The sequence below is a fragment of the Columba livia genome, chromosome 2, assembly GCF_036013475.1.
Source record: "Columba livia isolate bColLiv1 breed racing homer chromosome 2, bColLiv1.pat.W.v2, whole genome shotgun sequence".
Taxonomy (NCBI): domain Eukaryota; kingdom Metazoa; phylum Chordata; class Aves; order Columbiformes; family Columbidae; genus Columba; species Columba livia.
Genome location: NC_088603.1, coordinates 121,917,080 through 121,943,648, shown reverse-complemented (window position 1 = coordinate 121,943,648; position 26,569 = coordinate 121,917,080). Strand labels below are relative to the sequence as shown.

Below are 26,569 nucleotides of genomic sequence, written 5' to 3'. Positions count from 1 at the left end.
AGCGTCACGGCCAAACCGCGAAGCGCCGGAGGAGCGGCCGCGGGCGGGAGCCGGTGCCCTGCGCCCGAGCGGGGTGACACTGCGGACCTGCCGGGCGCCCCGGGGGAAGCTGGAAAAGGGGAACCCCACTTCTTGCAAGTTGGAGCAGACGAGCGGCCGTGAAACTCGCTGCCGCAGCACAGCTGGGACTGGCAGCCCTTGGCCCCTCCCTCGGCCGCCGGTCCCGCCCGGTAAGCAAGTCCCGCTCTGACTCCGGCCCCGCCCCCGCCCGGTCGCGGGGAACGCGCGCCCCCTGGCGGCGCCCACTCCTCCCCCGCCGGAAGTGCCGGGCGGTGCGTGGCGGTCGCCGTCCGGGCGGCTCGCGCGCCCCCGGAGGCCCGCAGTTCCCCCTCCCGGCCCGGCCCGGCCCGGCCAGTCCGCCGCCGCCTTTGTTCTCTCCGCGCCTCTTGCCGCCTCCTCTGCGCTCGCCCGCCGGCCGCACCGTGCCTTCCCGCCGCAGGGAGCCGCCCTAGCCTGGCCGCCCCGCGGGCACCCGGCCTCCGCGGGGGCGGCGGACGGATAAGTAAAACCAGGCCCCGGCAGGGACGCGGGGCTGGAGCCGGAGCTGCCGCCGCCAGGGGAAGGTGAGCGGGTGCCGCCGGGCGGGCTGGAGAGTCCTGGTCGCGGGAGGTGGCTTCCCTCGGTCAGCACCGCGCCTGCGGCCCGACGTTGCGGGACGGGGTGCGGGAAGTGTCGGGAGGCGGGGAGGCCGGGGGGTGGATGTTGTGGGGGTTGCGGGTTGTTGCTGGGCAGCGGTTGTGCCCTTCCTGTCAGAAAAGAGAAACTCGATGCCCCTCCAGCCTCCTGCAGAAGGAACCACCGTCCTGCTGGCACAGGGGCACGGAGCAGCCAGTTCTTGTTTCAAAACCAGGGCACAGGCACCCTGTGACTTCCAGGATCTCTCCAGCTGCAGATGCCATTAGCAGGAGTATCCGGCTGTTCTGCTTTTATTTTGTGAGTGTGTGTGTGTGTGTGTTTGTGGTGGCATTGCTAATTCTGGTAGAAAAACTCTCTGTACCTCACAGATGCAGTAGAAAGTGGTGTATTCCTGTTGTCAGGGGCATGTTGTACCTGTTGCTCCTCAGTGTCTTTCTGGTTCGGAGGTGATCACAGAATGTGAGGGATTGGAAGGAACCTTAAAAGATCATCTAGTCCAGTCCCCCTGCTGGAGCAGGAACACTTAGATGAGGCTACACAGGAATGTGTCCAGGCGAGTTTTGAACGTCTCCAGAGAAGGAGACTCCACAACCTCCTTGGGCAGCCTGTTCCAGTGTTCCGGCACCCTCACCGTGAGGAAGTTTCCTCTCAAATTTAAATGGAACCTCCTGTGTTCCAGTTTATACCCACTGCCCCTTGTCTTATCATTGGTTGTCACATTCTCCTGCTTACACTTTTCATATACATGCTGCAATCAGGCTGTGCATGGTTTGCAGCAGTATATGTTGCTTTCCACAATTGTTTTTTCTAGCATGATCAATGGGGCCTCAGTTAACCCCATGTCTGCAGACTACAGATGAAGACCACTGTTGTAGTTAAGGACTTTAATGGCTCATATGCCAGAAGTCAGTGAAAGGAATTCTATGTTAGCCTTGTTTGCACTTCACTGTCAGCGTAAAGCCTTAAGCGTAAGCATAAGTCAGTGTGCACTGTCATTAGTTGAATGAGAAATTGCATCTTTTTCATCGAGTGGAAATACATGTAAGCTGCTCTATTAGGAAGTTAAATTAAAAATATTTATTTTGAACTGCACAACAGGAAATGTGTTAGTGGTGCAGGTTAAAATAAGAAGTTCTTATTATGCTCATGTTATAAAAGGATCCTACCTGTAAGGTGGCTAAGAATAGTACTGCACCCTATTGTAGGTTTTAGATTTGGATGGTGACAGAGGTCAGAAAACCTCTGGAAAGGAGGGCAAGGATAGTCTCTCTTTGCTTGGGTGAGGTCCTAATCAGAGTGACATTGCTGGTGTTTCTAGAAGACAGTGGTGCCTTGTCATGTAGTTCTAACTGATCTGGGCAGGCATAGAGTAGACAGTTGTAAAGTTGGAACAGACCAAAATAACGTTATCTGTTATTAGTGTTCTGCTTTTAGTGTATATGCACTATGTTGGATCTTTATTCAAAGTGGAGCATCCTGCGCTTTTTTGATCATGGAGACAAAATCTGTCTTCCCTTCTGCACTGCTGTTGCCTTTGGTCAGGTGTTCAGTGTGACAGTAACATAAACCACACTTGGGCTTGGATACCGAGTATATTTGTGGACAAACCGCAGGTGATCAGAACAAATGATGAACTTGTTAAAGGGAAGCAAAATTACAGGAGATAAAGGCCCGGGAGAGTCCTTTATCTGGTGGCTGGTAAGTCAAACATGAGTGAAGATGGCTATCTGCATTTTGGGTTGCGTTAGCGAGGCCATAGCCATTAGATCAAGGAAGTGTTTATGATCCTCTTTTCAGCACTTTTGAGACCACAAGTCCAGTTTAGAGCCCCACTTTACAAAAAAGATACTGATGAACTGAAAGGGTTGCAGAGGTGACTGGAGCATGTGGTGTCTGTGGAGAGGCTGAGGGAGCTGTGTGTCTCTCACCTGGAGACAGCTTAAAGGGGATCTCACCACAGCTCTTAATGGGTGGTTAAAGAGGGGGGGAGTTAGATTCTTCTCAGCAAATGGACAGGAGGCAACAGGCATAAATTGCAGAAAGGGGAGTTCTAACTAGAACAAGGAAAAATATTTTCACCACAGGTGTGGTCGGGCACTAGATTAAGGACCCAGAGAAGCAGTGGGATCTCTCTTCATGGAGATGTTACAGACTGGACTTGGCATGGCCCTGAGCAACCTGATCTAACTCCTTAGTTAGTGAGAGGTTGGACAAGTGCTGTCCAATGAGTCCTTCCAATATGAATTATTCTGTGATTCTCTTTAAAATGAGGAAAAAATGTTGTTCAGAGTAGAGTTGACTGTCCCTGAGAGAAGGCAGTACTTTAGATGTTGCCTGTGTGGCTGGCAGCAAAGAAGATACCGGATTTTAATTTCTGTTACAGGTTAGTGCATAGATGTGCAAGTAAACTTACAAAACTGTGATGATTGCATTGGAGGTATTACCTCTAACATTGCAGGTGAAAGGACGAATAATATTTTGCAAGGCTGACATGTGCAGACAGGACTTTAAATCTACTTGGTGAGGATTTTGTGTTTGGAGAAAGCCATAAACAATTAAAAATATAGTAGGTGGAGTATAACTTTAAGTAATCTTTAAAGCCTTATAATTAGCTCTGAGTTTTGAAAAATGATTCTGTGCCATAACCTATGCTCTATATTTTTTCTTTACCTAGTAGGTAGAACCACTGGAGAAGTCCAGGCATAACAATCTGATAAATGCTGTAGTGTTGAGTGCTACTCCTAAATCCTGCTTGGCCTCACAAGTCGTGTTTCTTGTACTTGCTGTGTGTTCTGGAGTTCGACTCTGGCAACTGGAATGAGAAAGAACTTTCTCTTGCGCTCCCACACACTTGCTCTCTCCCATCCTTTCCTCCTAACTCACACCCCAAACCACACATGAATGAAATCAGTGAAGTACACGTTGCTAAAGCTACGTGCTTATACATCACTGAAGATAAATCAGCTGCTCGTCACATTGTCCTCAAGAACACACTGAGGAGCAAAATGTTGTAAGCCTGAATTGGTGGAACAGGCATGGATCGTCAGAACAAAGTCCTTATCACGACATCAGCTTTCTTGTTAACAGGTGTTATCTCCAGCAATGTGGGTAGAGGCTGATTCCAAACCAGAAGGAAAAGGAACATCCTTGCTCTATCTGAGACTAGGAAATAAATGAGTTCTTCTCTAGTACAGGTTAACATCCAATAGCAAATGTGGAGTAAACCAGATCTGCTTCATGATTTTTGTTGTCACTGGGGTTCTGGTAGTATTAACGAAGTTGTGTTCTGAATTTCAGTCACTTGTTTCTCACAAAAACAGACCAAGAGTAAAGGAGTGATAGACATATGTCTATCTAGGCATAAGAACTCAGCAATCATACATGCTGTAAATCACATTTTAATTAGGAAAAAAAAAAACAAACCAACAACAAACCAAAACACAACAACCCCAAGTGCAGATTCTTTTAGAAATCACTGTTCTTAGTTTGCTTCCCTCTACGAGCCTAAACTGTGGTTACAAATTTTTTTTTCTTGGTCCTGAGTAACTGTTATCTTCAAGTCCTGACCAAAACTTTTCTAGACTAAGATAAGTTCTTTTCCCCTGAGGTATTATTTATGTTGAGCTAGAACTGTAGCTAAGATAGCTAAGCGTACAGGTTGGCTGGTGTTTGTAAGATGAAGTGAATAGTGAATTTTCCCCTAAATCGTACAAAGCTAAGAAAAAGGTGTTGTTGCAGAATTATAGAAGGCCTGAAATATCAGCCCAGAGAGGTCTAACCCTGGAACTTCTTAGGAGCTGGCATGGGAGAAGGGTGATTCTTACACGTAAACACAGTAAAGCCAGAGCAGTTAAACCTTTTAGAGGACTTTTTGTGATCTTTTTTCCTCGTCCTTTCTGCTGCCTCTCTGTGTTGTGCTCCTGGACTTGGCATTTCACTCTCTGTGAATGTCCAGGTCTCCAAGAGAGTGAGACTTGCTTATTTGGGACCATCTTCTTCCTGCGTCATCGTGTGCTTGTGGTTAGTGGAAGTGTTCAGTGGGTTTTTTATAGCACTGGATTTGGGATTGTGCTGTTTCCTGTTGTAGTAAGTGCTTGGGAGAAGGTTTTGAATGTACTGTGTGTTGTGTAGAACAGTAAAATAGACTAAACAGTACAACTTTCTGAAAATCAAAAATACAGTATAAATTGGTATTGGTAACAGTATAAATATGCTGGATCTGTGTAAGTTGAACAGTTTTTAATGAGATAAAATCTTCGCCTGAGGTTAAGCAATTGCACTAATAGGTATTGCTGGGATGTGGGGTAAATGGTATGTGGATAAAATGCATCAGAGAGGTTTGTTGTATGATTAAACAGTGTAGGCAGGTCTATTTTTGAGGATTTATTCATCTGTCTTTTTTTTTTTTTTTTAATTAAACAGGAGATGATAGGTGAAAATGAATCCTGTGTTGCTGGACCAATACCTGTGTCCTACTTAAGCTGCCTGACTTACATTCTGAGAGAATGGACTGGTGTGGAGCACATTGAAGATTATCTGAGTTACACAGTCTACCTTTCGTGGGTGCTTTTTCCACTCGCAGTAGTTTTTCTACTTCCAGGAGTTATTGTAATCCTCTTCTACACTTCCATTCTCCTTCTTCATATTTATAAAAGGAAGAATGAACTAAGGGAAGCTTATTCCAGTGATTTTTGGGCTGGTGCACGGCAAATGGTGGCTACCCTATGGGATGGGCATGGAAGAATATGGCATGGTAAGCGAGATCTGACTTTTCATTAAAACCTGTTGAAGCCCTTATTCCTGGCTTTACCTTTCAGGATTATCAGTGTATATGTCATTGTTGCTGCTGTTGTGTGAAATCTAAAATTCAGGCCAGTTTTTTTTTTCGGTTTTATCAATGACTACCAGTGGTGCTTCGGTCATTGTAGACTTGGGATTAAAAAAAGCCATTCAGATGTATTTGGATATATAATTTTTTGACTTATGTTTTTATTCCTTTGTTGCTACAAAATGAGATCTTTCATCCAGTTGAATATATGCTTTTTTTTTTTTCTTTTTTTTCTAACTACTCCTAGGTTTCCTCACTTCAGGAGTCCCTGAAATGATTACTATGTTAAAAATTAGATCAATTAACTATATTTTTTCAAAGTCAGTATATGAACACTGGAAATGCCAGTTCCCTGATAGCTGGTATGTCAGCACATTAGCATAATTTGATTGTGCTTAACCAGTCTTCTACATATAATGCCAAATGATGGCTAAAAAGAGCACTTAGTGTCAGTTCACTTGCTAGTTGCTACTTCAAATTGACTTTAGAGCCTCAGACTGTTACAGAACCCTACTTTTAAAATTTTCTATCTATGCATTTTGACAACTACTTTCTCTACTAGAATGTCAAAACTAAGGGTTCTGTTCCTTGTCCTTCTACTATTATTTCTTTTATAAAGACAGACTTAATAAATGATTTGGCTTTTCTTTCTAAGGAAATCATAAGCCTCTTTCAGAGCCATTCAGTCGAGATGCAGCTAAAGGAGAAAGAGATGTTTAAGAGCAATTTACATAAAGAACAAATCCTTCTTGAAAATCATCTCTATTTGTTCTCTAGTCAAAGAGAAGCGGGTTTTCAAGGCACTGATAACCAGATGGTGCAGCGGCTTTGTCAGATAGGCTTTGTAAGACTAAGATGAAACTTTAAAATCTAGGAAAGTACACTAGATCAAAATCAACAGCTATATCAAAGAGCTTGAAATGCTCACTTCACAATAAAAACCTATTTACTTTTTTTTTTATAAGAAAACCATTTTTAAGGCCTTTGCTCTTTTCATCCTTAGTAACTTTTTCTTTTTATAAGGTCTAACATTTTATTTGCATAGAAAAGATTCTTATCCAGTCCCTTATAGACAGTTGTGACTTTTTTTCTTCCCTGCCAGCTGTTGCATGTTCTCTATACGCTTCTCTTGCTAAAGAATGAAAAGTTTTGTGATTTTTTTTTTTTCCTGCTACTTGATTAGTTAATATGTCATAGAAAGAACTCTTCATCCTGAAATCTCACAGCATCAGGAAAAAAACCCCACAAACAAACCAACAAACCAAAAAACAAAGGACAGTCCTTCAACCAAAAACCCCCAAATGCAAAACTGGTGTGTGAGACCTGTAACTTTACATATATTTTGCAAATGCTAGATGTAGGTATCATTGTGGCTATCATTGGCAGGCCTGATGAACTTTGGAAGAAGTGACAGGGTTTGGGTGATGAGTTTATTTTGTTTGTTTAATTTTTTTTTTTAAAAAGAACACAAGATACTGTAACAATAATGCTCAATATTAACTGAATGTGTTCTAAACTGATGTGTTTTCATATTTTGTGTTAAATATATTCTGCACTTTTAACTTAGTAGAAACGCAAGTTCAGTAAGAAACTTCTGTGTGTTTATGTGTGTTTCAATTAAACATATAAAGCCCCAAATAGTTTTAGTACTTACTGATGGAAAAAATGGAGCAGGTATAACTTTGAGAGAAATAACAAAGATAAGCCTCATGCCCTGAAGTAAAAGGAGACATGTAATTGGATGTTGTCCCGTCAAATCTTCTTAAACAGTTACTGGTCGCAATGAACTTAAAGGTAAATAATAGCTTGAAATAGTTGTATTTCACCACTGCTATTCAATCCTTATTTTGATTTCTCTTGAATGATTGATTTAGATGACTTCTGCAGCCGTGAAGACAGTGAACTGAAAACAATAAGGAAAAATTGGACAATAGTTCAAGGCAGTATGGCTAGGTCTTTTGTTTTCAGGGTTTTTTTTTGGTTGTTTCTTTAAATGTGGCTCTTTTACTTTAAATGAAAGCTTTATTTCCCGTGAAAGCAACTTGGTAAATGCTGCAAGTTACCTTTTGACTTTTAAACAGTTACTTTGCTCTTACCACTTCTCAATAGCTGTGGTTTCAGCTTGCAATTTGCTGTGAGTTAGTTTCTTTGGGATAGAATTGTATCAGGCTTTGACATCTGTTATGCGTTTAACACGTAACAGGTTATGAGCTTCATGGTACTGGAAACATTCCTGAAGGACCAGGGCTTATTGTGTTTTATCATGGAGCTACTCCTGCTGACTATCTCTATTTCATGGCTAGACTGCTTATACAAAAGAAGAGATACTGCCACGTAGTAGCTGATCATTTCGTCTTTGGAGTACCAGGTAACATACTTTCGTTGTAAACAATCAGTTTGAGAACTCTAATTTTTTTTTATTTTATTTTTTTTTTAACAGTGTAAATAATAAAAATTGTGCCATGGGAATACAGCTCTAGGAACAGGCATTCAGACAAACTTAATGAAAGTGTTGAATTACAGCTGTGTCTAACATGTTCTTTACAAACAAGAATGAGTTTATGAGACTGGCCTGTGCAAGGATGGGTCATACTCCTGACTGGGCAACACCTTCCAGTGACTCTAAGGTGTTTAGAAACAGAGGAGGAGATCATGAGAGGAACAGTTGTCTCTGTATTAAGTGATAGTGGAGACTTCAATTAGATGTTGGTGTGTCTTGTGGTGTCTGTTTTTTTTTTTTTAATAATAATAATTATTATTAATATAGTCAGAATGAGTAGTATGACCTGATTAAGAAATAAACTTGTTTGGAAGCAATGCCCTTAGAGTTGGCAATATTAGTCTGAGGCAATGTATTTTCATCTCCTACCCAGTTGAGTGTGGTAGGCAGTGGAACCTGCCCGAAGAAGACTGTTCCAAGTAGAGTCTTTTTTGGAGGAAACCTGTAGAAGAATCCAACAAGCTTGCGCAAAACATGAGGTGAAGCATGAAGAAAATGAAAAATATGTTCAGTGCAGGATTTTTGCTGATTAATGAAATTAATTACATGAGAGATTTTATTTTGTGTGTGTGTGTGTGTGTGAAATACAGCAGTGCCCAATACTTTTCTCAAGTTCAGTTTGTGACTAAAAACTTTGTAATTCATTTTGCGAATTTACAGGAATGTTCTGTAGTGTACTGATGCTTTTAGTGGAAACAATTCTTATCAGAAAACTGTCCTTTTGCCAATATGGTTTTATTTCAGCATTAATCCCTGAAAATTGAACTTTTGCATACTGATAACAGCATGGCTTTGCCTCTGCAACTGCTTTTACCGACAGACTAGGGTTTGTCAGTTGATTATAAAATATTTTGCATGTAGCTGACTAACATAACCAATTTTGTAATTTAGATTTAATTCTGTATTATATCTCTTAATACTTATGCACAGTTGTTTATAAAGTGGGAGATCATTTTGTTTTTCTCCATTTCTACTTTAAAATAAGGTTCTAAGTCTTCTAAGTTCTTCTTAGAACCTTCTAATAAGGTTCTAAGGTTCTTTTGAGTCCTCCAAATATCATTTAGTAGCATTTCAGAAACATCTGGCTGAATGGCTAGTCTTGAAGAATTGGGTTCAGCACTAGAATATCTCGCTAACAGCTGGTGTCTACAGGCATTCCTTGGGGACCGATACTGGGACCAGCACTGCTTAAGGTTTATATTGCACACCTGGATGAGGGTTGGAGTGTGCTCACAGGAAGTTTGCTGATGGTACCAAACTGGGGGAGCAGTTGATAGACTGAAGGTTAGAGCTGGTATTCAGGGCGCCTTCGCAGAAATGATCTGGCAGAAACATCATGAAGGTCAGCAGATGTGAAGTTGTGCATCTGCGATGGAGCAATCCCATGCGACAGTACTCTGGGTAGAAAGTGGCTCTGCAGGAAAGGACTTGGGCATTCTAGTGGACAAAAAGTCGAACAAGAGTTAGCAGCATGTCCATGCAGCAAACAAGGTGAACTGTAGTTTAAAAAAAGCTGAGCTTTTTCTAGCATGAGTGTAGCCGTTGAGTGAAGAGGTTTTTTTTCCCTTGTCTTGGCATCTATGCAAGCACATCTCGCAATGTGGTATCCAGTTTTGGATTCTCAAAGACAGACATTGACAAACTAGAACATGTGATGATGGGGGGATGGAGCACACAATGTGTGTGGAGAGCTTGAGAGAACTGGGTTTGTTTGGTCTGTACCAGATAAGTGAGGGGAAGAGATTACTGTTGTCTTCAGTGACCTAACAGGAGGGTGCAGAGAAGAGGGAGTCAGATGCTTCTCACAGGTACACAGTGACAGAGTGAGAAGCAATAGAGATAAGTTGCGACACAGGAAATTTTGATTAGATGTGTGGAAAGGTATTTTACCATTAGGGTGATGAGACATCTGAACAGATTGTCTAGACAAGTTGGGGAATCTCCATCCTTGGAGACTTTCAAAACTCCACTGGGTGAGGCCCTGAGCAACCTGATCTAGTTGGACCCGCTTTGAGTGGGAGGCTGAACTAGAATGGTCTTCAGAGATCCCTTCCAACCTACATAATTCTCTGGTTCTGTGAATGGATTAAGGCTGTTTAAGGAAGGGAGGCCCAAAGAGCCCAGATACTGTTCTAGATTGTGTTTCAAAATCTGCACAATAATCTATGACTGGCAACCCAGATAGATGCTGCTTCTCTTGTGAATCAAACTAGAAAGACTGCTGTAATTTTATTGTAGTGATAAGACTGCCTGATCTTTATTAAGTCTTCAGATTAAATTGGATGCCTTTTCAGAAGATATTTTTAGGTAACCAAAAGTTATGCTCAGTGCAGGAGAAATTGAGAGGTGGATTTGGAGAGTCTTTAAGCGGTTAGACGCATTTCGGTTAGACGATTTAATGATTTGTCTGTTTTTTATGATTGTTGAATCTACAGCGAGTAGCTGTGAGGAACAGCTTGTCCCGTGAATCTGAATTTCAGGTCCATGCAAGTATGCCATTGACCGTACACTTTGCATTGCACACTGCTCTCCTGAATTAATGGCAATTAACTGGAATGTGTTTGTAAAATGTTCCTGTGCTTCCTATGGGATGCATGAGACTGCAAGGAGTCAAACATGCCTTTGTCTACTGCTTAGTTTTCAAGCATTGATATGGACACAATACTGTGGAAAAAAGGAGAAGAGTGTGCTGGGGCAAAGGGCAGAGTCCAGGTTGGACTGTGGAATAAATTCAATTTTGGGCTTCTTGGTATTTTGAAAAGTTAGCATCCTTTAATGCTCTGGAAGGCTGAGAAACTGTTTAAATAATTTGAGAGTTGTTTTGTTGTTTAAAGTGGAAAAATAGATTCTTGGTTCCTTTCGTGCAGCCGCCAGGTATTACCCTGATGTTTCTTCTGACTTCATGATGACCTTTTCCTTGGGCACAGAGTTGCCTGACTGTCCCTTCAGGGCCACTGCACTAGGTCCTGTCTCTCTGCTGCTCTAATGGAACCAGGTTGTTCTTTGCTACTGGAGCAGAGATATTGATAGTAATGTGTGATCTGCTGCGTGGGCTATGATGTACGGAACATTTATACTAAGGTTTATACTAAAAGTCAAGAGGGGAAATACGGCTGAAAATTTTTGTGAAGACTTGAAACCCCACCCCACAACTATTCTACAAATGTTTGCCTGTATTCTGTCTGTATTCTGTTCTTTTTTTCTGACCTCTGAATGGGACAGTCTCATGGTGTTACTCTACCACACATGCCTTGCCTCCCCCTCCCCTTCACCAGCATGTCCAATGCAGAAAGGAAAACTCTCTTCACAGCTTCTGTTTCCTTGGAGTCTCTTTTCCTGCTCAGCTCAACCCTTCTTGTGACCGATTTGTCTCTCTCCTGAACTCACTGACAGAAAGGGCTTAGAGACAGGCAGCTTCCTACCCACCAGCTACATTCCAGAAAGGTTTAATTAGTTTGGGAGTGTAAAACTTTGTAAAGACCAGCTCTTCAAGATCCACACCCCTGCCCCCCCTCCCCCCCCCCCCCCAAAAAAAAAAAAGGAATGAAAAAAACACCTGAGAGAAATTAAATTACTTTAGGAAAACTCTATTTTAGGTATCCTCTGTGCACATGCTACCAGATGAAGAATGTGAGTGTCACCTGCAGCCTGTGAGACAGGCACAGCAGAATGTGAGACAGGTGTAACACAGCTTGTGTTCTGGTATCATGTTTACAGACAGATCCAGATTGTGTATAGATATAAATCATGAGTAATTATACTCCCACCGACTACAATGGCTAGTTAGAGATCAGAGGTTAGTTAAGATTAAACTAATGTTATTCTGGCTTGTGCCCTCCTTCTCAAGCCCTTAGTTTTATGTGGGCTGTAAGAAAAGACATATCTCTGTCGTCTTAACTGTGTTTGGACTCTTCTTCAGTGTGTGTGTGTGTGTGTATAACAAATGTGTATTCATAGTACCAACTATTCATTTTTTAATCTCAGGTTACCAAAGAAAGATCTGTTATTGAGGGGCAAACTTGACTAGAACAGTTCTGTGTCCTTTTTTATGGCTGATAAAGTTGTTCTCCTCAGTGGGAAAGTTCAAGAAAGAGAAGTAATCTTTGCTGTACTGCTCAGTCATCTGAAGTTCCCATTTTGGTATGCAGTACTCATAAATACTATATAAATCTGAAATTTATCAAACCAAGTGAACACGATTGATTTCCTGCAAACACAGCTTTATGCTAGTTATATTCTTTCACATTAGACTAATTGTATAAATTGATTTGGTGTATGCCCATTTGATGCTTGTAATCAAATTTTTGATGTTCTGCTGTTTCTTGAAGAGCAGGGTAAGTATGACATTTGAAATTTGAGATGACATGAGGACTTCATGTAACTTGACAGTTTAAAACTTCAGGAAATGAAAAATCTTAAACCTGAGATGAATAAACCCAATCCAGGCTTGCCAGCTGCCTCTTTGTGTGAAAGGCCATTTGGTTACTCACAGGCAGAACTGTGGAGTCAATACGTGCAGTGGTCTGTATCACAGAGAATGCTGCATTTTCCTTGCCATTTTCCTTCCTGTGCACAGACTGCTCTTTGTTTGCCCAAGTTAACAAAACAAAAAAATACAACAATTCACTGGTATCTTGTTGCACTTTATTAGGACTGTGCTACATTTGAAAAATAGAGCTTGGGCAAGGAGACGGTGCCCTGGGGCTGACTTAACAACTCCTTTGGAGGGACACAGGAAAGATGGCACAGAGTGCTTGCCAGTTTTTTCTGCTTCAGTCCTGATTATGAGATAGGACATGACTTTACTATGACAAAAAGCCACTGAAAACCCTAAATCGTCAACTTCTTAGACTAGAATTTATAAGCAGCTCTTAATGCTCCAGTCCCTATGGAAACATCTTTGATTTGGTGTCATTTGGAGAGCTTTAAACTAGGCTCTAAGTGGGATGGGGTTGTAGCTGGGCTTGTCCCAGTGGGGCAGCATTCTAAAACTGATGAGGACCGGGTGGCCTCCTATGCCCCTAGGGAGAAATTGGTGTGCTCTGCTCGCTCCCTGAAATGCCTGTACACCAATGTGTGCAGCAGGAGGAGTTAGAATCCTGTGTTCAGTCGGGAGATTATGATCTGGTGGCAATTACAGAAACATGGTGGGACAGTTCACATGACTGGAATGTGGTCATGGATGGCTATGCCCTTTTCAGGAAAGACAGGCCAGCCAGGCGTGGTGGTGGAGTTGCTCTCTATGTGAGAGAGCAACTACAATGTACTAAATTCTGCCCAGGAGTGGATGACGAGCGAGTTGAGAGTGTATGGGTCAGGATCAAGGGGCAGGCTGGCAGGGGTGACACTGTTGTGGGCGTCTGTTACAGGCCACCAGATCAGGCTGAGGAAGTTGATGAGGCCTTCTATGGGCAGTTGAGAGTGGCCTCACAGTCACAGGCCCTGGTTGTTGTGGGGGATTTCAACTTCCCTGATGTTTGCTGGAAGGACCATTCAGCCAGCCAGCCACAGTCCAGGAGGTTCCTCCAGTGCATTGATGATAACTTCCTCATGCAGATGGTGGAGGAGCCGACTAGGAGAGGTGCACTGCTGGATCTCATCCTCACTAACAAGGAGGGTCTGGTCGAAGCAGTAAAGGTTGAGGGCTGCCTGGGTTGCAGTGACCACGAGATGGTGGAGTTCAGCATCTTGGGTGGCAGGAACAGAATAGCAGGTAGAATTGCAACCCTGGGCTTTAGCAAGGCTAACTTTGGCCTTTTCAAGCAATTGCTGGGGGAAATCCCATGGGCAAGACTGCTTGAAGGTAAAGGGGCCCAAGACAGCTGGATTGCATTCAGAGATTGTTTCTTCCACGCTCAGGATCAGAGCATCCCCACACGTAGGAAGTCAAGGAAGGGAGCCAGGAGGCCTGCGTGGTTGAATAGGGATCTGTTGGGTATGCTCAAGCAGAAGAGGAGAGTTTACAGGTCATGGAAGCAGGGGCTGGCCACTTGGGAAGAATATAAGGCTGCTGTTAGAGGATGTAGGAAGGCAGCTAGGATAGCCAAGGCCTCCTTAGAATTACAGCTGGCAAGAGGGGTCAAGGACAGCAAAAAGAACTTTTTCAAATACATAGCAGATAAAACTAATACCAGAGGCAATGTAGGCCCACTGATGAATGGGGTGGGTGCCCTGGTGGCAGAAGATACAGAGAAGGCAGAATTACTGAATGCCTTCTTTGTCTCTGTCTACTCTGCTGGAGGCTGTCCTGGGGAGCCCTGTACCCCTGAGACCCTGGATGAAGCCAGTTCAATGGAGGAGTTTGCTTTAGTCGATGAGGACTGGGTTAGGGAGCAATTAAATAGTCTGGACATCCATAAATCCATGGGTCCAGATGGGATGCATCCACGGGTGCTGAGGGAGCTGGCTGAAGTCATTGCTGGACCGCTCTCCATCATCTTTGCCAAGTCTTGGGAAACGGGAGAGGTGCCCGAGGATTGGAGGAAAGCAAATGTCACTCCAGTCTTCAAAAAGGGCAAGAAGGAGGACCCGGGTAATTATAGACCGGTCAGCCTCACCTCTGTCCCTGGGAAAGTAATGAAACAGCTTATACTTGGCGCCATCTCAAGGCATATCAAGGATAAGAGGGTTATTAGGGGCAGTCAGCATGGCTTCACCAAGGGTAAGTCATGCTTGACCAACCTCATAGCCTTTTATGAGAATGTAACAAGGTGGATGGACGATGGCAGAGCGGTGGATGTGGTCTACCTTGACTTCAGTAAAGCCTTTGACACAGTCTCCTACAGCATCCTCACAGCTAAGTTGAGGAGGTGTGATCTAGACAATAGACTAGTGAAGGTGGGTTGCAAACTGGCTTAAGGAGAGAAGCCAGAGAGTGGTACTCAATGGTGCGGAGTCTAGTTGGAGGCCAGTATGTAGTGGAGTGCCGCAGGGGTCAGTACTGGGGCCAATATTATTCAATATATTCATTAACGATTTGGACGAGGGAATAGAGTGTACTATCAGCAAGTTTGCTGATGACACCAAGCTGGGAGGGGTGGCTGACACGCCAGAAGGCTGTGCTGCCATCCAGCGGGACCTGGACAGGCTGGAGAGTTGGGCGGGGAATAACCTAATGAAATTTAACAAGGGAAAGTGTAGAGTCCTGCATCTGGGCAGGAACAACCCCAGGTTCCAGTGTAGGTTGGGAAATTACATATTAGAGAGCAGTGTAGGGGAAAGGGACCTGGGGGTCCTGGTGGACAACAGGATGACCATGAGCCAGCACTGTGCCCTTGTGGCCAGGAAGGCCAATGGCATCCTGGGGTGTATTACAAGGGGGGTGGTTAGTAGATCGAGAGAGGTCCTCCCTCCCCTCTACTCCGCCCTGGTGAGACCACATCTGGAATATTGTGTCCAGTTCTGGGCCCCTCAGTTCCAGAAGGACAGGGAACTGTTGGAGAGGGTCCAGCGTAGGGCAACGAAGATGATTAAGGGAGTGGAGCACCTCCCTTATGAAGAAAGGCTGAGGGAGCTGGGTCTCTTTAGTTTGGAGAAGAGGAGACTAAGGGGGGACCTCAATAATGTTTATAAATATATAAAGGGTGAATGCCATGAGGATGGAGCCAGGCTCTTCTCGGTGGCAAACAATGATAGGACAAGGGGTAATGGGATCAAGCTGGAACACAAGAGGTTCCACTTAAATTTGAGAAAAAACTTCTTCTCAGTAAGGGTGACAGAGCACTGGAACAGGCTGCCCAGGGAGGTTGTGGAGTCTCCTTCTCTGGAGACATTCAAAACCCGCCTGGACATGTTCCTGTGCGACCTCACCTAGGCGTTCCTGCTCCAGCAGGGGGATTGGCCTAGATGATCTTTTGAGGTCCCTTCCAATCCCAAACATACTGTGATACTGTGATACAGGTTATTAGGCAAGTAAGTTTTAGCCATTACGTACTGTGTGGGTAGTATGAATTAGCACTTTCTGAATTATTATTATCTTACCCTACAGGTTTTAAAATATTACTTGATGCACATGGAGTTATGCATGGACCAAAAGAAGAATGTGTCAGTGCTCTGAAGAAGGGCTGTCTGTTAGCCATTGCCCCAGGTGGAGTTCGGGAAGCACTCTTTAGTGATGAAACGTATAATATTATCTGGGGTAATCGAAAGGGCTTTGCTCAGGTGGCCATTGATGCAAAAGTGGTAAGTATGATAGACCCCAGAAGAGAAGCAAGGAATGCTAACTTATTAGTACTTTCTTCCAGGGAAAGCTTTTTTGATTATCGTGTATTTGGTGTTACATTGCTGAGTATCGTAAGTATGGTCTACTTGCTCTTATAACTACATTTCAAGACTCTTTTTGTTCCTTTCAATAAGAAGGCTTTGGAGTCAGCTAGGAATAGTGTTGTCAGGAAATCCACAGTTTAAAAGAATGGGAGATGAATTCCAGAGCTACATCAGAAGCTTGTACTGTTTTACACCTACCTGGTCAGGGTCGTGATGGCTCAACCTCTCACCAGAATGGTTGGGAAGCTGCCGTACATCAGCATTTCTGTTTCCCCTGTCGCTGAAATATACTGTGAGCCAGCATGGTATAGATTCACTGGCACTATGTACTGTATTGGCATTTTTGTGGTAGTGGGGGGTGTCTAGGGCATACAGCAGCAGCAGCAGATGTTCTTCAATACTGTGAACTGTTTCTCTTCAGTTTTAATATATAGCATTGTGCTTGGGCAGCCAGCAGATCATTATAAGTATTCGTATGGGACCCTCCATGAAAGGTGCATAGGTATATGATATGTTTAAGTTGGACCTACTTTCAGAGTCCCTCTCATTCTATGTTTGCACTTGAAAGATGTGTGCATCTGTCCCTAGGTCTACATAAACCTAATTTGAAAGTAAGTCTTACACCAAGAGTTTTATATTCAGGTATTTGTCTCAGAGAGACTAGTTAAATCTCTGGAATTTGTACAAAAATAGAATACTTTTAAGACCAAATTTGAAGTGTGTGTCACTTTTCTCAGGAGGAAATAACACAGTTTAAATAGGATATTTTCAACAGATTTAGATTTTACTAACGTATTGTAATAGCATATGAAAAGCCATACTTGGGATTCAACTATGGTTGTACTACTTATATTTATTTTATTGAATATATGTTGAGTTCCCTTTGTGCACCTATGAAGATCTTGCAGATCCTTTCCCCCAAAAGACCCTTGAGAGATGCAGTAGAATAGGAATAATGATGGAGAAAAGGGAAAGTGGGGAAAATATCTTTATTAAAATTAAAGATGAGCTTTAAGTCACCTTTAATCATGAGCATGGAAGAAAAAGACATCTAAAACATCAGAAAAATATGTCTAAAACTGGGACGTTCAGCTTCTTGTCTCATTTCAGCAGTTTGTTTGCCAGAATATTTGTCAAATAAACCAACTTCATACATGCAAAAATCTCTACCAGTTTGGGCAACTGCACTTCTTTGTATCCTCTATAGTTGCATTGGATTATTTACAGCCTTCTTTTTTTCCCAAAAAGCAACCTGATACCTGTCTGAAAAGTTTCACTTACTAGCTCTTCTCCATGGTTGTTTAAAAATTTTGAAAGAATCTGAATGCTTGAAAATCCCGTAGAGAGTTCTGTATTTCTGATGATGCTGTGTACAGTGAGTAAATATTATAAAATGACATTAAAAACCTTCATGTAGTAGTTGACCTCCTCCCAGTTCTTGTAAATCTTGACAGCTGTTTGCAAGTTCAGAAACAGCAATAAAAACTGTGAAATATTAACACCATTCCAAATATTCATCAGCAGAAATGAATGATATGTTTATTGAATATGACACATCATGTGTGAAGCAATACAGTTGGCATAGCAGAGATGTATCAGATGAGTTTAAGGTCCCAATCCCATGAATTCTACCCTTTGAGCTTAACTGCAAATTAGACAAGAGGTTAAACCACTTAGGTCACAAATGTGCAAACTCTGCTAGACAAGGGGAGGCCAAATGCTCCATAGGTTCTGAAATCCTGCACTGCTTTGGGAAAATGGATTTGCTGAAACAGTGACTCACTGAAATGTCATGGTGTTCTTCAGCCTGAAACCTCATGGCAGAAGATGGCAGAAGAACTTATGAATCCTTGTTTTGCTCTCTATATGTCCTTGTCTGACAAACACTTCTGAAAGTAGTTTGCTTGTTTGGTTTAAGTGAGGTACAAGTTTTTTAGATAGTGCTATCTTCATTAAATTCTTAATTATTTTTTTTCCCTCCTAGCCCATCATTCCTATGTTTACACAAAATGTTCGAGAAGGCATTAGGACATTAGGAGGAATAAGTAAGATATTTTCTATTTTTTTGTAGTTTCTTTTCCGTATGTGTTTAGCCTATCTATCTGTGTAGAAATAATCCCCACATAAATTTGAGATTTGTCAAAGCCTTGTTTCTGGAGGTTTACTCTCTAGTAGAGTTCAGAGATGTTATTAGGATTTAATATCAGCATTAGCTGTGGTATTGGCTCATCAGAGTTACTCTCCACATAACAAAGTGCCTTCACAGAAGCAGTAGAAGAAAGGAAAAAGGAGCCAGAAAAAGGCAAATAGATTTGCTGTTTTTCTCTGCTTATTCTGCTAGGCCAGCTCTAGGTTTTCTGCAGTATGTTAAGAAGCAAAATGAACAGGGGTTTACAACTGACGTGTAATTTCTCTAAATGTCTTCCTAAAGCTCTGATATTACTCCTCTACCTGTACTTGAACCTCAAGTAGTTTGAAATATGTTTAATCTGTGGTTGGTTTACAGTTCAGTATTAGACTTCTGGTTCCTCACAAAACCTTGTATTTGCCTGCTCTCTTTCCTCATATTTTGGGACTTCCAGCCAGCATATGAATAGATGGGTGTAGATCTGCTGGTGTTAAACACCTTTTTTTATATTCTTCAACTTGCTATCTAGCAGAAAGAGCCTAAACAGTCTCCTCCGTGCCATGTGTTCTGCCTCAAGTATGGCATCATCATCTTCATCAGAGGACTGCAGGGGAAAATGGTTCTGTTTCTCTCCCCTTCTAGTTGAAAGCTATATATTGCATGGAGAAAGCCAAGGCATCAGATGCAGACATGCAGAATAATTCAGGTTTTCAGGTTGTACAAATAATTTTCAGGTTGTACAAAAATAAACTGCAATTAATTGTTGCTGTGTTCAGGAGAATCTTCCCAAACAGGCAGAACTTTAAGCCTAGATCATTCATGTTATTTGTATTTTACAGCAGAGGTGCAAGAGGAGTTTAATTCTGTTGATCGATGGAGGTGTTACTTCAGTTTCAATAGTTTCAGAATATTCTTTGTTCTTATAGATTATGTACAGAAAATTCCACACCTTTATCAGTGAGGTTTTTGTTATGCCAACACCTCAGTTAAAAGAATTTCTTGTGTAAAACTGAGAGAGAGAATATGAGCACCCGTTCTGCAAGGAATCTGTCCTGGGTGCATTTGGGTGGGAGGCTTAGAAGGTGGCATGTGTGGAAGATGATGTGTCCTCTTGGAGCTGATTGGAATACCTTCTTTCTCTCTTTTCATATTGTTTCTCTGCAACCAGTGTGTGATCTGAAAGAGCAATTCAGTGTTGTAGCATGACTATACTATAGGCAGATCACACTATTTCTGATCCTCTAGCCCTCAGCAGGACTGAACAGAACAGTCTTCCAGTATTAGTGTCTTAGGCTACGTAAAATGAGCCAAACTGTAACCTGTATTGTGTAGCATTCCCTTCCTCTCCAGAGATGCAGCTACTGGGTTTTTCTCCTCTTCTTCCTTCTCTTTGCAACTGCTCTTTGGAGGAGAGATTTCACACCAAGTTAGGGTGGAAACAAGTCTGACGTTAGTGTTAATGCAGCTTTTGGGAAATGAAAGTCAAGGGTAGAATAACACTTGAGATGACACCTTGTTTGAGAATCTGGGTCAGGGGATGGATTAATTGCAAAGCCAGTTTCATACTGGGAAAAAAAAAAGACAACAACTTCACAGAATAATCTCAGTGTCTCTCTTTTTTTTTTTTTTTTCCTCATCTCCTCCCCATCACCCTTTCTCCTGCTTTCCCTCTTTCTCCTAATTTTTTTCACATTAGAAATATTTAGGTCACTATATGAATATACGAGATTGCCAATAGTTCCTTTCTACGGTGGGTTTCCAGTCAAGCTTCGTACATTTATCGGAGAACCCATTCCATATGAACCAAATATAACTGCTGAGGAACTAACTGCGAAGGTAAGATAGATATGCATATATATATTTAAAACATTGACTGTTCTGATATACGGCACAGGAATATTGTTGTCAAGTGATTTCTGCCTTGGAGCTAGTTATAGAAGTTGGTGGAACCATGGTAAGCTTTGGACTTGCTTAACTCTGAGTGCCCTTCTTAATTGCTATATTTTTATTACTACACCTTGAAGATGTTCTGAGCCTGCTGCACTACTGCAGCCTTTATTTGCTTTGAGAAACAACTTGCTTTAGGGACTCAAGAAGTTCAGTCAGATAAGACTGCTCTGGGTTGATAAACTCATATGCACTTCACCCAGAAGCAGCATTCTCTTTCTTGATCTTTTCAGAAAGATACTAATGAAGGCTTTCAAATATAACAAATCTGTGTTCACAAACTGTTGAAATTCCATACAATAAAAAAAATTAAGGTAAATCATCTTGCTGCTTTTTATAGTGTGTATCTATTTCTATTTCCTCCAACTTCTCACCCAGCAAATTAAGTTTTGAATGTTCCTGTAGTTCAAATTCAGGTGGTTTATAGAAAGGGCTGTTGGATCCTCATGTTCATTCAGTTTATTAATAGATTTCACAGTGTAGAGAGAAACAGTTAAGTGATGGAGCAGTCAGATGGAGAGGGCTGAAAAGGCCATGTTTGAAAGCTCTGCAGATGGTCACTTTAGCACTCTGAAAACTTCATTTGAGAGAGATTTTTCTCTTTGACCATGTAGGTGTCAATTGAGTTGTTTTTCCTCATCTATTTACCCTCTGATTAGATCTCTGCAAAATGATGTCTTAAAATGTTTATCTACATCATCTTATGCCCTGGTTGTGGAAGACTGATATTGTTTCTTTTGGGGGTTCAGTCTGACAGGGGTTCAGAACTGGTGGATTTCAGGAGAGAAGGTGTGTTTAAATGATTTCATACATGCTTTGACATCTTACATTTATGCCAACCCTCACTTGCTTCTAACTGAAGTGCAAATTCTGCTAGATCAGGCCCCTGGAATGTGCATGCCCTAGAATCCTAGTTAGTTAGAGTGATTTTAATCCATGTTTCAGGCTATGGCACAGTATGGATTTTCCTATTACCTATAGAAAAAATGAAGCTCACAGTTTTCACCTGATAGAAATTTTAGATCTGTAGAGACACCTAGGACCAGATCAATGAAGAGATGTGGGCAGGAACCTTCTTCTCCCAGGACTTAACAGTTAATCACGTATTTCATACAAATGGTGAGAGCTTGTACCAAGAATCAGTTTTCCCCTTGCTGACCACTGGTATACAAAGGCAGAGGTTGGTTACAAAGGCAGTTCTGCTCCTGGCCTTAAGAATTCGGTCATCCGTGCTTCTGTAGGCAGCACAGGAAGGTTATGGCATGTCCTCGCCGTAGCTTTTGCATATTGCCCTGGTTTTGAATGTTCCCCATAGAGCTTTTATATAAGAACGGCTGCTCTTAATTCTTGGCCTGCTGTATGTTTGAGTGAAAGTGAATGCTGCTGTCACATGCAGTATTTTAGGTGTGATCTAAGCGTGCTTCACAGGACCAGCTCCTTTAGCGGACTTGGGTGCAGGGATAATTACTGTGTACAAGCCGAATGCACTGAGACACATTCATGTTTCCAGGGCTGCTTCTGAGCGTGTGTAGGAGCAAAGTTCTTGCATACTGGAAGAGCGCTACTTATGCAAACCTGGGCACAGGCAGAAGTTTCTGAGTTGGAGTAGAGTGTGCAGGCACTGGCATGCTTTATAGATCCAGGTCTCTTCATTTATTTACTGCATTGTCCTTTTACTTTTGTAAAAGAGATACTTTTGTGTATCACTAACAGAGTTTGTGAACACAGCTTCCAGAGATAAAAGGTACTATTAATAGTTTGTTAGTCTCTTTCTTGACAGCAGTCCCCCAAGCACATCCCGTGGGTTTAAATATGGAAAAATAGTGTTTTGAGCTTGCAGTAATTCTGCGAGTTCTAAAAGGATTAAAAGCAGTCCTGGAATTTTGTTGATGTATGAACAATATAAAGAGGACTTAATCTGACCAAAAACTTTTCTCCTTCCTTACAGACAAAAGCAGCACTCCAAGCTCTAATAGAAAAACATCAGAAAATACCAGGAAATATATTTAGAGCTTTAATGGAACGATTTCAGAAACAAAAGAAAGAAGATTAAGGTCTTCTGAAGAAACTACTGTTTAGTTACAATTTTCTTAAAGTCATATTTGTGACTTGTCCATTCTTCTAATAATAGGTTTTGAATATTGTCCTAATGATATTACTGTACAACTTAAAATATATGACACTTTCCCTCACCCTTCCCCCTGTCCAGTATCAAGCTCAGGAACCCAAACTTAAATCATTTATAATGGTACAAAGCTTAGTTTTTGATAAATGCATTCCTACCTTGAAAGTGGTTTTTGAGGTTTATTTTTTTTGTTTCTTTTTGGGTTTTTTAAAGTGACACTACAAGTCTTGATGTACATGATCTCTGGTGGTTTTGGTTTTTTTTTGTTCCCCCACCCCATGGTTGCTTTAATATGAATGTCAGACCTGCTGTAGAGCAGAAAGACCTGCTGTCTTTCTGCCTTGATCGTCATCACTGGAACTAGTTTTGCAGGCCAGATTCCATATTAACGTCATACAGGATTTATGAAAACTTTCTTTAGATTGTTACTCTCGTGCTGCTGGAAAACAGTCAGCCTTCTGGGACCTGCAGAACCTGTAGCTATGCCTGCAAAACCTGCGGTGGAAAGTGTTTAGTTTTACTGGGTGAGCTCAGAAAGAGGTTGAAGGAGCGAAAATTGATTAGAGAACTGCAGTGAACCAAGGAAATTTGTTATGGAAACCACTCTGATGCAGTGGGTGCGAACTCTACAGCACAGCTGCTGTTCCAAGCTGAGCCATTTTGGATATCTGCCCTTGAGCAGAGTCTTGTCCCATATACTTCTCAGTGAATCTGCAAATTCTCCTTTGACAGAATGAGCCAAGCATTTACATTTTAAGAAGTGGAAATGAGAGTACTGTTTGGTAACATGAGTTCATAAAGCTTTATTTTGAAGGGGAGGAAAAAATGAGTACAACGCTCCTTTAAAAAATTGTAGCTCCTTTGAAAAACAGGGTAGACATTCCCACGTACCTTTTAAATCTACTATGTATGTAAACTGTTAAACGTCCATATTCTTCAAACTTAGTTATTTATGTAACTTATTAAATTGGGGTTGAGACAGAAATCCCATATACTTTCCTAAAGTGAAAACAATTGAATGAACAGGAAGGAGTTGCAGGATTGGGCTTTTGTGCAATTACAGTAAATTATAGTATTATATTTTTTCTGAAGTAAAGCCTATGCTTTTATTGTCCAAATAGGAAATATCTTAAATATTTCTTCTGATTGTCAGCAAGTTTAATCGACAGTTCTTAAGCTAACATCTGGGAGCTCTTTAGTTTTGGGATGAGAACAGATTCCTTAAGGAAAGGCGAAAAGAGGTTTTTGCTGTGTTACATGCTCTACTTTCACTGTTGTTGGGATTTGGCCTTTTCTTAAAAACAAACAAATAAACAACCCACAACAATGAAAAATCCCCAACTTTTGAAAGAGCAGCTATATTCACTTTAACTTTCATTCCTTCCGCCATTTAAGCACATGCTTTGTTTTATGCCCTTTTAAGTGTAAATTAGTGTAATAACAGAAGTGCATGTGGGTGACACCCTGTGTTAGAAAATTATCACTTTATGGGAAAGAGTCTATAAATTATGGTTTACAAAAAGCAAAAAGTTTACTTATTTTATGGTGTTATATCAAAAGCATTTTATGTGGTGTTGAATTATATTTTTTAAAGTTGGGAAAGAACCATGTTACATAAAAGCAAATGCTTATTCTGAAGTTTTTTAAATGACTTGGATTTTATTTGAAGGCAAGATTGGCTTCTTTTTAATTTATTGGGATGTTTTTGAAAAATATTATGTTAACACAGTATGTCATTAAAAGTGATAATGCCAAATTCCTACAGCAGATTATAACTTAAGTATGACTTTGTTTTTACTGTCCATCTTGAGGATGATGTATGTCAGTCTATATTGTGAAATTCTCAAAGGCAGCTCAACATATTTTGTGTTGAGGTTGCATATATGTAAAAGAAAACTCAGTCTAAAAGGTTCTATTATACATGAAGAGACCTTTGTGATCTGAGATATTGTAAAATTATTTTACTAAGTGTGTGGGCTGTTTGATGCAGTTTTGTCCCTTTAAGTATTCAAAGATTAGTATAAAAAATGAAGGGCAGTATTGGTACTCTTTAAATCTTCATTTTTGTATAGACCTTTCATATTTATTTCTATATATAAACTAATGTATAGAAGACACCTTTCAAATAAAATTGACAAGTGGAACAGGCTTCTGAAGTTTTGTGTTGTGTTTGAACTAAACGAAATTATCCATGGCCTGCCCTGCTGAACCCTCAGTGGTTTTGAGCAGCATGTAATAGCCCTGAGAAGCTCTTCTTGCCCAGTGTCTGAATGAGGGGTGGAAGGATCAAAGTCCCAGAGGGAATGAACTGAAGGAAAATTAATTCAGACAACAGTGGAATAAAGGACAAAAGTCACCTAAGCAAGAAGGTCCAACTTTTAATAGTTGTAATCAGTGCTGCAGGAGGCCTTAACGTTAAAGGCAATGCAGTAACACTACAGTTACATTTAAGATCCCACAACAGAAAATACATCACAAATACTGACTAGTAAGGTTTATTTGTCCATATTTGGCATGTGAAGGATTACCTACTTTATTTCCTTGAAAAAGGAGTCAGATCTGGAGAGAGACTCTCCCAAGTAAAGCTACAGACCTGTCTTCCTTTCAGCTGATTTGGTTCACTTAGAGTGCGGCAGAAGTGTTTAAAGGAAACTTCAGCAAGTGTTAGACTAGACCACTGATTGCATGGTCGGCCTTTGGATATGCTGAAGATGTTGCAGGTTTCTCCATACAGACAGCACCAGGATATGCATTTTTGTTTATGTCATTTAGCAGTAGAAATAAACTGACAGCAGTCCTGCCAGGTATTTGCCATTATCTCTCAGCAAGACCCAAATCTCCTGCTGGCCAATTTCCTGTCCTGTTGTGTAATAGCAGAGCTCAGTTGGAACATCTATTATTAGGGAGCTTTCATATGAAATTAATCACTGTAAATGCAAGGTAGAGCAGTTAATCAGCATTGTCGACACAATTGTGTTGTTCATCCGGTATTGGGTTTGCTGTACAAATAGACCATTATGTTGCTTCATCCTATTACTCTGCAGATAAAGATACAGCTCTGGTGACAATGTGGTGTTAGCTCCCCGGTGCTTAATCCCTATTAAGCCTGTCATAGATGCTAGACTGCTTTATTTGTGTGTGTGTTATTTTTGCACCAAAAAACTATGGTACCAAAGGTAAATGTGGAAGTGCATGGAATTGTTACATGAGTGTAGTAGCACAGAAAATACATGTGAAGTAAAATACTCCTTTCAAACATGTCTACTGAAACTTCATGAGACGATCTGATGTCACTTTCTTAGTTCTGTGAAGGTCCTTGTCAGCAACAAAGATTTCTGCAATACAGATCAATGATACTAATGTTCTTTTGTAATATTTTTAAAAATTCAGGACTAGCCAAAATGAATGGTAGTCTCAAAGCAAATTGATTTTCTCATCATGGGTTATTTGAAGTATTTGTTTGTCTGCTTTTTAAAAATAATTTTGTGTAGACCTTTGCAAATTCACCACTCACTACCTTGTATTTTGTCACAGCGTACAATGAGTGCATATTGTATGTTGCTTTCTGAAACATATTTAAGTTGTTATAACGATCTCTTCATGTCAGAAAATTGGTCAGAAAAATGTAATAAACTTTTGAACTGTAGGGATAATTTTTTTTAAAAACAAAAGTGTTTGCTCACTCTTCTTGCTTGTGTGTGTCTGAAACATTACAAGAAGGTAAGATGCCATTTGGAATCAAGATCAGGCTGTGTGTATAAGGCAGAGCCAGTATTTTTTTCCCCACTGTGGAGCTGGGTTGGTGGCTGAGAGCAGATCCTGTTCTACCAGGCCTCGTGCTGCAGCCATCGCATGAGGACGAGTCCCCCACTCCCTGCTGTCCATGCCGGTTAACGTAACGAGAGCACAGCATGATCCTTCAAACCACCTTTCGCTCCTGTTTTCTAGCTAAAGCCACTGCATACTCTGGAAGCATGAGATGCCCAAATTGTAATAAAACACAGAGAAGAGTGTTGTATTATTCAGAGAAGAACTTGAAGTTAAAAGACAAGAAATAGAACCATTGTTACCTAATTCCTT

General features: G+C 41.4%; 1 protein-coding gene across 2 annotated transcripts; it reads left to right on the top strand.

The window, feature by feature from the left end:
* Positions 1-312: 312 nt before the first annotated feature.
* Positions 313-24,637, top strand: LOC102084849 (DGAT1/2-independent enzyme synthesizing storage lipids). Of its 2 annotated transcripts, none has more exons than XM_065053561.1 (7): positions 313-623; positions 5,119-5,449; positions 7,728-7,892; positions 16,012-16,205; positions 18,274-18,334; positions 20,114-20,253; positions 22,313-24,637. In XM_065053561.1, exons 2-7 carry the CDS (start codon positions 5,122-5,124, stop codon positions 22,415-22,417), a joined length of 993 nt encoding a protein of 330 aa, XP_064909633.1. In that variant the 5' UTR covers positions 313-623; positions 5,119-5,121; the 3' UTR covers positions 22,418-24,637. The 2 variants fall into 2 exon arrangements, with proteins under 2 accessions (XP_064909633.1, XP_005506560.2); XM_005506503.3 differs by lacking the exon at positions 313-623 and adding an exon at positions 750-993.
* Positions 24,638-26,569: the final 1,932 nt, after the last annotated feature.